Source organism: Micropterus dolomieu, linkage group LG11 (assembly GCF_021292245.1).
Source record: "Micropterus dolomieu isolate WLL.071019.BEF.003 ecotype Adirondacks linkage group LG11, ASM2129224v1, whole genome shotgun sequence".
NCBI classification, from domain to species: domain Eukaryota; kingdom Metazoa; phylum Chordata; class Actinopteri; order Centrarchiformes; family Centrarchidae; genus Micropterus; species Micropterus dolomieu.
Window position 1 is genome coordinate 26,372,928 of NC_060160.1, and position 12,804 is coordinate 26,385,731.

A 12,804-nucleotide genomic window follows, 5' to 3' on the forward strand; every position below is an offset into this window, starting at 1 on the left:
ATTTTCTATGTTTTATCTCTCTTTCTAGTGTAATGGAAGATGGAGCAATCTGAATTGGTCTTTTTTCTTTGATTGCTCTGTGACTTGCGAACAATATCCAATGTAAAGCAAATTATTTTGTTTATTCAGATTCCCATTAGTTAATAATGCAACAGCTATTCTTCCTGGGGTCCACATATAACAAACATAACATACAAAATATGCATAAAATACCACAAATATAAGAGTATGCAACAGTAGTGCAATGAAGACACACAAGCCTTTACCAAGTTTATTGATTGCAGAAACGAATACAACTGTCACATTTCAGATGAAACTTAACAGGAATGAGCCCAGATGCACAACTCAGAGACAGTAATACAAGGCAAAGTTCAGTTTACTCATAATTAAGCAGACTGGGTCAAAATACCAGGTTATCAGTCTGAGAGAAAGGCAAACAAATCAAAATCCAATAGGCAGAAGAAGGTCCAGGAAACAGGTGAAGCAGGCCAAGACTAACTAGGGAACACTGAAACGGTAGGCTGAAGACTGGCCAGTTTTGCAAGAGGCTGGTATAAGTGCACAGACTAATAAGCTGCAGGGCAGGTGAGGAGCGAGGCGGGGACAACCAGGTGAAGGGAGTGAGGTGAGGATCAGGAGGAGGAACTGAAATCTGAATTTACAAGAGAGTTAGTGAACAAGATCAAAATAACAGGGACCAATCAAAGTAAAGTTTATGAGCTGGGGAGATTTGTGATTGACTAAAAAGTCAACTTCTTGTGTTTACTTTGTCTCAGTGTTTTGTCGTTCGTTTTCTCAGCTCTTATTGTAACTCTGAATTTTACATGTGATGTGTTCCATTTTTACAAGTGCTGTAATATGTAGAGTAGCTATTGCACTTCCAAAATCTCTCAGTGGTATAAAACTGTGTTTTAGCTCTCTCTTAGAGTCTGTTGTGCAGACATTTGCAAGACAAAAACTGTTTTGCAATTCGGACTTCTCCTGAAGATGAAAGAGCTTTCAACTATTTTTCTGCACATTTAAAATTATTTATTGGTCTGGCTGAAATATGGCTTTTACCATCACAATTTAACGTAGAAGAAGGAGAAATATTATTTAAAATAAAATATTGCAAGGACCCATAGTTTCAATTAATAATGTCACTAAAAGAATTATTTATTTTAAAATGATTTAGTAGTGAAAACCAAACCAGAGATAAAATAAACACACACACACACAAAATAGATACATTGCAAAAGAAACTCTTAAAATACATAACAAATATGCCAGTATTAATATATTTCATATAAGTAGTATTCACTACCATCTGTTCAAGTCCCAAATCCAAATGTAATGAAACTGTTGAAATTACACAAGTACCAGACCAATCATTACCAGACCCATATGTCACTTATTAACCTGTTTGTGATTCAGTTAATGTACAGCGAAGATATCATATAATGACATGCATTAGAAAAAAAGAAATAAATTTGGCCTTCAAAAACTCTTCTCATCCAGATATTACAGGTCAAAGGGTGTGTGTTCATCTCAGCAAGCTGATTTTACAGCTGGTCCTGGTGATCTGTCACACATCCATCACTGTTCCTCCCCTGGAGGGGTGGGTTTAAATGGCAGAACAATAAAAACTATTTAAGGCTTTCAGAATGAAAAGGCATTATGAGATTATATTAAAGACAAATGTATTAAAGGATATATGTGTCATATAAACGGAAAAATTCAGTAATTAGTAGTTGGTCATTTTAGCTTATACTGTGCTGCAGTATGCCAAACAAACATTACCAGACAAATCTGCAATCGAACTCGACAAACTAATGAGCACAAAGTAAACCAATGGTCCTCAAAGTCTAGAGGGTCTGCGGCCAGTTGCACCTTTGCCAGCTTTGGTGTGTGACATGAACATGTCTGTGGTCTCACTATATCTCCATAAGTGCCAAACGTTCTCTTAAAGATAACTGGAAAAGACTATAATAGACAAAATGTGGTACAAAGTGAAGCACTGACTGATGATTGACCAGCCACATTATGGCCAATGTAATGTATTTAAACGTTACACATGGGTCACCTAACTCTTATTTTGGGGTCTCACAAAGTACTAGTCCTGCTTCCTGACTCCATTCGCTACCAGTGTTTTGTTTGTTAGTTTTTTTTTGTGTGTTTGCCCCAAATCTTCACTTATGAGTTGGAGGACATTTACCCCAAAGGACACGCGCGCTCACACACATACAGAGTCGTCCTCCAGAGGTGCAGCAGCAGCCCGCACACCACACTGTTTCTATGTATGTGCCGGCACAGTGCAGACAGAGGTTGTAAACATGGCGGCGGACGGTATGGTGCTCACCAACCACGACCATCAGACCCGAGTAGGGATTCTAACGGGTAAGTAGGCTGATTAGTAAAACGTGATAAAATGCTTCGGAATTGTGCACCTCGGTGTCGTTTTGCCGTCGGTTGCCTGTGCACGTTGGTGTCACGATACGAGCTGTCCTCGCTGCCGAGCTAGCTATCGTTAGCCAGTATGCTAAGCTAACCGGTTCCGTTGACTGTCATTGCTCTAACGTTAGCTGCCTGCCTTTTGACAGGTCGGGCAGATGTGGACTTTGCTTTGAAACGACGCTATATGCCATTCTGCTTTGGAGTTTGTAACGTATATATTTAACGTTAACGTTACATGTGAATACTGGCCGTCACATTCGGTGTTGGAAGTTACTAACTTAGATAGACACGGCAGTGGAACGAGATATTTTAATCAGCGTCAAGTGAGACATTAGGAAAAAGAAAGCCCAGCAAAGACTTTCACAATTAAGGGGCTATACCTGTGTGTATACATGTGCTGCAATGGGTTTTAAACTAAAATTGGCGCTTTTATTTTGAAAGCAAAGGCACCATTCTTCCGATTCTTGCTGTGCTGGATGTTTCCAGCTTCACGCGAGGGAACGGTATATTTTCTTAGCAATGTAGCGTTACCGAGCCTACATCAGCTGCATTATTCATGTCCCTTTGCAGATCCGATATGTTGGCCGCTATTGATGGTGATTTTCATTATCATTTCTTTCACGGTTCTTTTGACAGACGTTTCATACGGGCTAAGTGTCTGTGTTTCGATTTAACGCAGAAATATACATTTATTAATGACACATGCATTTGGTAGCTATATTAAAACTAGTTAGTAGGCAAGGCGCAACGCCAAAGCGAAATGATTTCCGTTGTGCAGGGTCTTTAAGCAGCTTCGCTAATTAGCTCAGCTGATGTTCGCCTCTGAGTCGTGCAGAGGAGGACTGGGACGAGTATACAGTCGTGTGACAGCCACCAGTCACCGGTAGCCCTGCTGCCTCCTTGCCAAGGCAGGAGGAGACGTGAGAATCATGCTAAGAGGATGAGAGCCAGCAGCTGGCTGGGAAGTCTGTCGTGGGTTTGATGAGCTAGCATCTCGGCTAAGAGCAGCTAACCCTGCTTTTCATCCAGCTCAGAGGCACAACCCCCTGTCACATGTTATCACGCCTTGTTTTACACACACGAGTTAGGTCAGCTTTAGGGTCAAATATGAATGTTAGAAAATTGACTTAGGACATGCTTTAGGGGACATTATGTGGAGCGAAAGGTGTCGGAAAAAATAAATGCCATTTCGCTGACCTAACTCGTGTGTGTAAAACAAGGCGTAATTAAAAAAAAAAAAAATATTGACAGTGAATAAATACAAACTGTTGGTTTGTCTCAGGCTAATCAGCATTAGGGGAAGATATGAGATTTAGCCACCTGTAATATTAAAAAAAGCTACTTGTCTCCTGTGATTACTGGGTGGAAGGAGCTTGGTTAAAATTACAGAAGGTGTGCTAAAATCAGCTGAAATGCTTTAAAAAATACTTAATACACAGGCCTTTGCTTTACCAAACATGGAAGTGTCCAAAATAGAAACTATTTAAAGGTTCAGTATTTAATATTTCTGAGGATCTAGTGACAGAAATGCAATATAAGATCCATAACTATGTTTACAGTGGTGTATAAAGACCTTACTTAATGAAATGTTATTACCTTAGAATGAGCCATTTCTATCTACATAACCGCGGGCACCCCCTTCCATGGACGTCTCCATGTTGCACCGCCATGTTTCTACAGTAGCTAAAAACAGACAAACAGAGCGTGCTTCGTCAATACGTTCTTCTTGTAGAATTCTGGCAGTGTAGATGCTCATCACTACATTGAATGTGTACGTTCAAAGAAGAAGAAGTAATAATATACAGCAGGGGTCGGCAAATTTGTTTTGCATCAGAGCAATTTATTTTATCCATTAGATAGTGGGCATAATATTTGAGCACAATTTTGTGGTGTTTGGTTAGCTCAGTTGGTAAAGTGCAGGACTCTCACCTGGAAGGTTGTGTGTTTGATCCCATGTAGGACGGAATTTTTTTTTATCCCTGTTCAACAAATTGATTATAAAGCCACTTTTTCAAATGCTCACAATAAACCATGTGCTGCAGTGTGTCTGTTCCGGTGTTTGATCGCATCCATCATACGGTCGCTTATTTTTAGTTCCCCAGTATCTCCAGGCACAGGACAGTTTGGGTAATCACGTTTTCTGACCGCTATTTCAGAGGTGTGTCAAGCAGGCTACAGACTCTTTTTAATATCCTTCAGAATTTAAAAGCTCTCAAATCAACTCTAAAAAAAGCATTGTTGCAAAAAACGTCATTGTGCTTTTATATTGCGCCCGTAGTCGGTCTGGATTCTGCTCTGACAACTACGCTGTTTACCCACAGGAGGAGCTCAGAGTTAACTGCTTTTATTAAATAAATTTTTTACTTTAGTTTTTACAACTTGATTTATTTTCACTTGCGCTTCTCAGCAGCTAGCTACCGTGCACATCCGGTTCCACTGTTGTTGTTAGGGTCGGATGGCACCAGAGTTCTGCTGGACTACATATTTATATAGGGTGACCAGACTTCCCCGTTTTCCAGGGACAGTCCCCGGTTTTGGTGGCTGGTCCCTGTATGAAAATGTCCCCGGAAATGTCTTCGTTTCTAACTGTGTGTTAATCATACACTGTATAAGGTATTAACAGACTTGAAATCAGATTTTATGTGGCCAGAAAGACTGGACAGCAGAGCATATAGATGTTGTGCTGAAAAGTGATTGTTTGCCAAAAATTGATTGCTGTCCGCGGGAGCGCGTGCAGCATGTTAAAGCTGTATCTGCCAGTATCTTTACGTCTACAGCTGCGTCTGGATCAAACAGACATAACGTGCTAATAAACATCACTTTATGTCCATGGTAACAGCAAAGATTTGTCTTTGTGATACTTTTAACGTTTCTTTTAACGGAATAATCACAATTGTGGCAAATTAATTGTTTGCAATTTATAGCATAACCAGGTATGACATTTACGTGATTATAGGGAGAAGCATGTTGTTGCTGATGGATTATGTGTTTGGTGTCTAAAATCCTTACATTTGGAAAACGGAATGTAGCCTAATTAACAGGACTTACTGCAGAGTTATATATAAAATCGTTCCCCTTTTTTATTTCATATACAATCACATTATATTTTTTGATGACATACTGACCACCAAAATTTGAGAAATCTGGTCACCTTATATTTATATAAAAACTGGACAAAACTGGACATTACTTGGAGAAAAGAAAGCAAGGAAGTTGAACTACCTAGTGAGTTCAGAAAATGTGTGTCTGTAACTTTATTCCAGCTATCGTTGTACTTTACTGTGACCAGGTAAGCAAAGCATAGCGCAGCTCGGTACGAACTCCATTCAGAAAAAAATATTTTAAAAGTTGTTGGCTTGCTGACAGACCTGACAAAGCATGAATTCATATGTCTAACAAAACGGCATCATATTGTAGTTTTGGCATCAGTTTGAGCCGTTCATTGCCATTAAATCACAGCAAAGGGTTTACTTGGTGTTCATATAGCTGTAGTATCCGTGGGCTGTGTTTATTCGCTTAAAACGCATTGTGTGAACACTCAAAATGTCCAGCGGTCAAACTCACGCGAGTAAAGAATATTAAATTCGCTTTCAGTGTGAACAGACCTGAAGGAGTTGGACAAGTCACTAAACTGCACCAAAGTATCTAATAAACGAGTAAAATCAGCTGATGAAAGTATGAATGAAAGCGCTGCTGCGCAAAAAAACAACAACGTTGGATTGATATGATGGAACGCAGCGATCGATTGGTGACTTGCAAATAAAATGTATGCAGTAGTGTTAAAGGATATCAGAAGAGGAAATAAACAGAAAGCCAAAAACTGAGCTTTAACTTTGATACACGTTACATCATTTCAATTTCCCTGAAACATTTAGGCTAATAAATCCCAAGACACCATGATCATACTCTGGGATATTCAATAGCAAATTTACAATCAGAATCAATAAATATAAATGCAGATAATATAAGCATTGTGCCAGTAGAAATAATCCTGTGCCTCTGAGCAGGACATACAGTACCTAAATAAAGAGCCGACTGACAGCTGATCCAGCTGTGATCAGCTGTCGCCATCATCAGAAACGGACATCGCTTCACGTGACGCTTCGGGACCAAGGGGGTAAGCCTGAGATCGGACAGTGAAGCCGACCAAAGCCTGCATAGGGATCCATGGGCGAGTTCAACGTTTTGCTACGTTTTGTCGGCGCTGAACTTGCCCCATGTAGGGCCAAAAATGACATCAAAAACCCTGTGACACCTAGTCGCACATGAGAGATGTAACCGTATTGCTTAGATTATAAACTCCCAGCAATCTAAAAAAAACTTTTCGGCCATCAGTGAGGCTGCGTTGGTGTTTGGCAGGTGAAAACTGGCTTCACTGCTCTCCATCCATGTCTATGTCTCTAAAAACATATTTCCTCGTTTCCTTCTCTCCTGGCCTGGTTTCTCTATGCATCCCCGGTGGGCGGGATTAAAGGAAGACGCAAGGAAAAGACGCAAGTGAGGGAAACGTGGATGCAATTAAGAGACTTGAGAAGCACCCTGAGTGATGGACTATCAGATTTTTGTTTTTGGTGTTGTCATGGAAGTTGCTCACAGTAAGAAAGATGTGGAATAACACCAGCTTTAGGTTGGTGGCTGTGACTAAGCTTGGTAAGAGTGGGTCGTCCACTAATCGGAGGATTGGTGATTCGATCCCCGCCTTCCCCCAGCCCGCATGTCAAAGTGTCCTTGACAAATTACTGAACCTCAAATTGCTCCTGAAGGCTGTGCCATTGGTGTGTGTGAATAATGACTTCCATTCTGATGTGCAGTTGGCCTCCTCCGCCATCAGTGTATGAATGTGTGTGATATGATGAATGTGACATGTAGTGTAAAGCGCTTTGACTGGTCGATACATATATAGGCCAATTTACCATTTTACTTGTAAAGACCAGACTGGCCAGAGGCGTAACTTGGAGCAGAACAAGTCCAACAAGAATTACTGAAGAATATTTAGAAAACATGGATCCATGGTAGAGAAATTCCCAACAGTTTAGGATGGGGTGCAGGTCTTTTACTACCAAATATACAATTACAGTATAGGAATGTACTAAAATAATGAATTAGAGCCCAGCCAACATTAGCACACAGATACATCAGCGTATATGTTGGCCAATGATTAACAGGAAATGGCTTTTATAGATATTTTAAAAATTTATTTGTCATTTAGAAACAATATCTCCATCAAAAGAGCACTGGCACATTTATTTTTCACCTGTTAAATGTACCACTCAGTACATGGCCTTGTCGCAGTTCTTTCAAAAACTGATTTAAGAAATCCTAATCAAAAATGTTCATGTTATGTACCTCAAAAACCCAGTATTGGTGGGACAAAATGAGTGGGAACATGAATAAATTTAAGAGCTCAGGAGCTTCAACAGTTACTTACGGCACCGGTAATTTAGCTTTGTCTTATTATCCATCCTTGAGAGATTACAGCTGTATCAGTTGGTGACATTGAGTGAGTTGGCAAGCTCAGTTGGCTTCACTCTTATCGAAGCAGCACACTGTGACAAGTCACACAGTTAGGATCACCCTGTCTGTTCATTTTACAATAAGCTCAATCCAGTTAGTAAAATACAAGAATGCACCAATTATTAAATCCAATGTCTTTATAAAATCACATCCTGTAGCTAACCTTTCATTGAAGTCAAGAAGCCTTATTATTGAATCTTCACTACACACAGCCAAATCTCTCACAACTGCATATTGATGAAAGGGTGTGTCAAACATGGCTATAAGAAGTCTGTGTGATTATACAAAGAGCAGGAGAAATGAGAGTAATTGTCAAAGTTTGGTTTAGCCGGAGTCCCACTCACTGCCCCGGTGATCTAATTCACTATATTTCTAATCAATTCTAGTCAATTAGTGTTTGTGCATCTGTGTGAGTGTTGAGGCTGGGTTATATCAGAGACTGTTTAAGGTAGAAAGACACACCAGTAGAAGAATCCTGAAAAGAATTACAGCCAAAGATGGCGGTTGCATGCACATATCCCCCACCGCAAGAAAACCAGTCGTCTGCTTTTTAACAGCTGAACCAGGAAACATACCACTGACGTAAATGCACACTTTAGGTTTGCGACAGTTTGAGATGATGCACTTCACGTCCGCCAAAATACTGCATGAAAATGCGTTAGATTTGATGTGCAGTACTTGCAGTATGTGTTAGAAACCTATACGGTATATTCTGACAGTATCCGTAATGTCAAATAGCATAGTATTTGTTCAAGCGCTCCAGTGCGATGAGCTCATGGCGTCATGTCACCTGCACGCTGGATAGAGCCGTGAATGAATTGGGTGTCATGAAACCTTGCTCATGCGTAGTAATTAACCTTTTTAAACCTTATTTTGGGGCAAAGTCATCAAACTATTTCAGCGTTTTTTATTAGATTGTACTAGTGATTCTATACATGCAGTTTTTGTGTCCCAGTGACCAGTGAAAGTGCAGTTCTAGCACTCTCCCCCATTCATTTAGATAGGGGCCTGATCTTGTTAGTCTGAAACAACTGCCCGGAGGTGTTACCAAGATGGCTGCAGAGTGGCAGGACTTGACTATAAGGACATTGGTTATATTCAATCATGCGTTGCTGCTGTTGCTCCAGAGCAACCATGTTACGTCTTAATAACCCTTGGAAAGCTGAAAATAAACTTCCCGGGAGCATTTAGAGTTCTTCATGCTGTGGTTTGGTATTGAATTATTTGAAAGTGAAGTATGTAACTAATCAGATGAAATTTTTATCTGCACGTAGTTAATTTATCTTGTGAAGCTGAAATGGAGGAAAATGTTGCTCTTGAGAACACACTCTGTTACATATAAATACCAAAGTTGAAAAGCCTAGCTGATCTCTAAATTTGTGTGCCCTTGAACCCTGTGTAGCAAGCTTTCACAGTAAACTGCTTTTACATCCATGTGTCAGACAACTGTAATGACAGGCAGCAAAATGTCTGCAATTTCTTAAACTGTAATCAATTGTAGTATCTAGCATTAAAACAAGTTGTAGTACTTGTGTGATAAAATATACGTTTTAGACATCTTGGGTTTTCTGGTGAGATGTCAGGCACTTAACTTTTGAAAATGTCTCACTTCCTTTAAATCTTTCAGGCACTGGCATGTTCAGAGTCTGTTTGACTGATTAAAGTTTAAGACACACTCTTGTCAGTCTACACATTTTCTTTGATGTGCATATAGACAATCTCAAGTTCAGTACTTTCATGAGGAATTTATGATATTTGTTTTAATATAAACCACAAATAAACAGTGAAAAGTAGAAAGGAATACTATCATAACCACATATATGAATGTGTAATTTAACAGCATTGACCAACTGCCATTTCCTTTTTTAACATGGTACACTAATAACATAATTATTAATAACTAATTGTATGAACTGCCATTGAAGTGTCTCATTAGTAGACTTCACCCTGTCAGAGGTACGTTGTTCGTTAACTTGAGCTTCTCTCTTCTTCAGTCAGTGACAGCTGTTTCAGGAATTTGGCTGAGGACAGGAGTGGAGTCAACCTGAAGGACCTGGTCCATGATCCCTCACTGTGAGTGCACACACAAGTCTATGGTCTGCACACACACTGACATACTCACTACACACATGCCGGGCTGCACGATTTGAAGAAAAAGTCATATTGCGATTTGCGATTCGATTATAATGGAACAAATGGTACCGTGAGTCTATCTGGTTAATTATCAAGGAATGGGCGAAGGTTTAGGTTTGGCTCACTGGCCATTTAACGTTAGCTGTATCAGAAACGTCATATTAAGACGAATTGTAATTCTGAAAATAAACTAAATTTGATGGAGCAGTGCTGAGGATGAATTAGAGTTTAAGAGTCTGATAGCTTGGAAAAAACTGCTCTGCAGTCTGGTGGTGCGGCAGCAGAAACTTCCAATTCTCTTCCCAGAAGGCAGCAGGGTGAACAGGCTGTGGCTGGCTGTGTACTGTCCTTTAGTATCCTTTGGGCTCTGTGTACCTCACCTCACCTCACTGATATCACTGATGCTCAGGAGATGGGTACCAATGATCTTCTGAGCAGTTTAATCACCCGCTCCAGAGCCCTCCGGTCCTGGGTCATGCACATCCCAATGCAAGTTTGTGATGTTTCCAGTCAGGAGGCTTTCTATTGCTCCTCTGTAAAAACCGACGAGAACTTGCCGTACGAATTTGGCCTTCTTAAGCGTCCTCAAGAAATACAGTCGTTTCTGAGCTTTCCTCACCAGTGTAGAGATGTGATAGCTGTGTACGTTATCTTGTAAAGTTTACCTAAAGCAGCACTTAGCTAAACAGAATAAATACAAAACAGTATATAGAAATGTTGCTGAAGTCATCTGCTGCTTTTGCAGTGTCTGTGTGACTGTGGGACACGAGGGGGTTGAGCACACTCAGAAATTCTTGCTAATCTAGGATACATCTGGGCATTTCTCACATACACAAAATCAAATTAATACACTATTTTCAATTTGACGTCAAGCTTACTATGAATAAGCCGTTAGTATATGATTTCGAACACAGCCACTCTCTATTTTTGTCACCTCCTGCAGGCTAGGAGGAGTCATAGCAGCCTACAAGATTGTCCCAGATGAGATTGATGAAATCAAGGTAAGTGTCTTCGCTTCGAGTTCACCAGCAATCACATCACTCACAGTCTGACACATAACGATATGCTTAACAGACTTTCTCACTGTCTCAGCCAGTCATGAGTGAGAATGTGTTGAGTTCTCTCTTATTATTATAGTTATTGACCACTTTAGAGCTGGTACGGATTGCCTTGCTCAACGACACTTGAGCAAGGCAGGCGTTTGGTATCACTGGAATTTGAACCCATGTGTTTCTTTGAAGGAAAGTGTCTTTATCCATTGCAGCTTCCTGTTGGGCCCATAGTAGGTAAAGAGGAAGTACGGTGTAGTTGTTAATTTTGCATGTGTGATACATGTGTACAGGATACTCTTTTGGAGTGGTGTGATGAGCTAGAGCTGAATCTCATTCTCACTACTGGAGGAACTGGCTTTGCACCACGAGATGTTACACCTGAGGTACAAACACTGACTGCGACACACAAAAGTGAAATAATAAAACAGAATAATAAATGTCGCAACATTTGCTGAAAAAAATTGCTTTGAAAATAGAATCAGAATCAGCTTTTATTGCCAGGTATGTGCACACGTACGAGGAATTTGACTCTGGATTATACATTTCTCACAATGTGCTTACTACATATTACTTAATACAATAATACAATAATAAAATCAGACATAGGCTACAGTATACAGGTGCTGTATACATCAAAAAGTAATTCCATTCAAAAATTGAAACTTGTCTAATGTATACATTCATTCCACACAGAAGTGTTCATTCCTTTTAATTTTGATGATTATAACTGACAACAAATGAAAACCCCCAAATCAGTATCTCAGAAAATTAGAATATTGTGAAAAGGTTCAACATTGAAGACACCTGGTGCCACACTCTAATCAGCTAATTAACTCAAAACACCTGCAAAGGCCTTTAAATGGTCTCTCAGTCTAGTTCTGTAGGCTACACAATCATGGGGAAGACTGCTGACCATGCACGTGCAGAGGGGGGTGCAATGGGTGCTTGAGCACCTGCCCTTTTGCCCTTTGATGCCCAAAGTGCCCTTGTGTCAATGACATATTTAATTAATTAATTAACTTTTAAATTTGTAAAGGTCCTTTTGTGAAGGCCTGCTGAATCAAACTATTAATAAAATGAATTAATAATGATTTTGCAGTTAATAAAATTTCCCAATTGATGACCTTTCACCTGATGACCTTTCACCTGATGACCTCATCCGTGACGAACCCTCCCGACTTGACAGCTGTCCAAAAGACGACCATTGACACCTTGCACAAGGAGGGCAAGACACAAAAGGTCATTGCTAAAGATGCTGGCTGTTCACAGAGCTCTGTGTCCAAGCACATTAATAGAGAGGCGAAGGGAAGGAAAAGATGTGGTAGAAAAAAGTGTACAAGCAATAGGGATAACCGCACCCTGGAGAGGATTGTGAAACAAAAGCCATTCAAAAATGTGGGGGAAATTCACAAAGAGTGGACTGCAGCTGGAGTCAGTGCTTCAAGAACCACCACGCACAGACGTATGCAAGACATGGGTTTCAGCTGTCGCATTCCTTGTGTCAAGCCACTCTTGAACAAGACACAGCGTCATAAGCGTCTCGCCTGGGCTAAAGACAAAAAGGACTGGACTGCTGCTGAGTGGTCCAAAGTTATGTTCTCTGATGAAAGTAAATTTTGCATTTCCTTTGGAAATCAAGGTCCCAGAGTCTGGAGGAAGAGAGGAGAGGCAC

General features: G+C 40.3%; 1 protein-coding gene and 1 long non-coding RNA gene across 3 annotated transcripts in view; one reads left to right on the top strand and one right to left on the bottom strand.

Annotated features, from left to right (window-relative positions):
* Positions 1 to 257: 257 nt before the first annotated feature.
* LOC123979642 lies at positions 258 to 2,780 on the bottom strand. Its single transcript, XR_006827272.1, has 2 exons — positions 2,195 to 2,780; positions 258 to 652 (listed from the first exon to the last, which is right to left on the bottom strand). It is a non-coding gene; the product is annotated as an uncharacterized LOC123979642 (long non-coding RNA).
* gphna (gephyrin a) overlaps positions 2,194 to 12,804 on the top strand; it is a 49,055-nt gene continuing 38,444 nt past the window's right edge. Inside the window, exons 1-4 of one of the 2 annotated variants that reach the window (XM_046063660.1) lie at positions 2,194 to 2,376; positions 9,942 to 10,020; positions 11,024 to 11,081; positions 11,423 to 11,515. In XM_046063660.1, coding sequence (XP_045919616.1) covers positions 2,313 to 2,376; positions 9,942 to 10,020; positions 11,024 to 11,081; positions 11,423 to 11,515 — 294 coding nt within the window. In that variant the 5' untranslated portion in view covers positions 2,194 to 2,312. The remainder of the gene's footprint in view (positions 2,377 to 9,941; positions 10,021 to 11,023; positions 11,082 to 11,422; positions 11,516 to 12,804) is intronic. The other variant, XM_046063659.1, reaches the window with a different exon arrangement.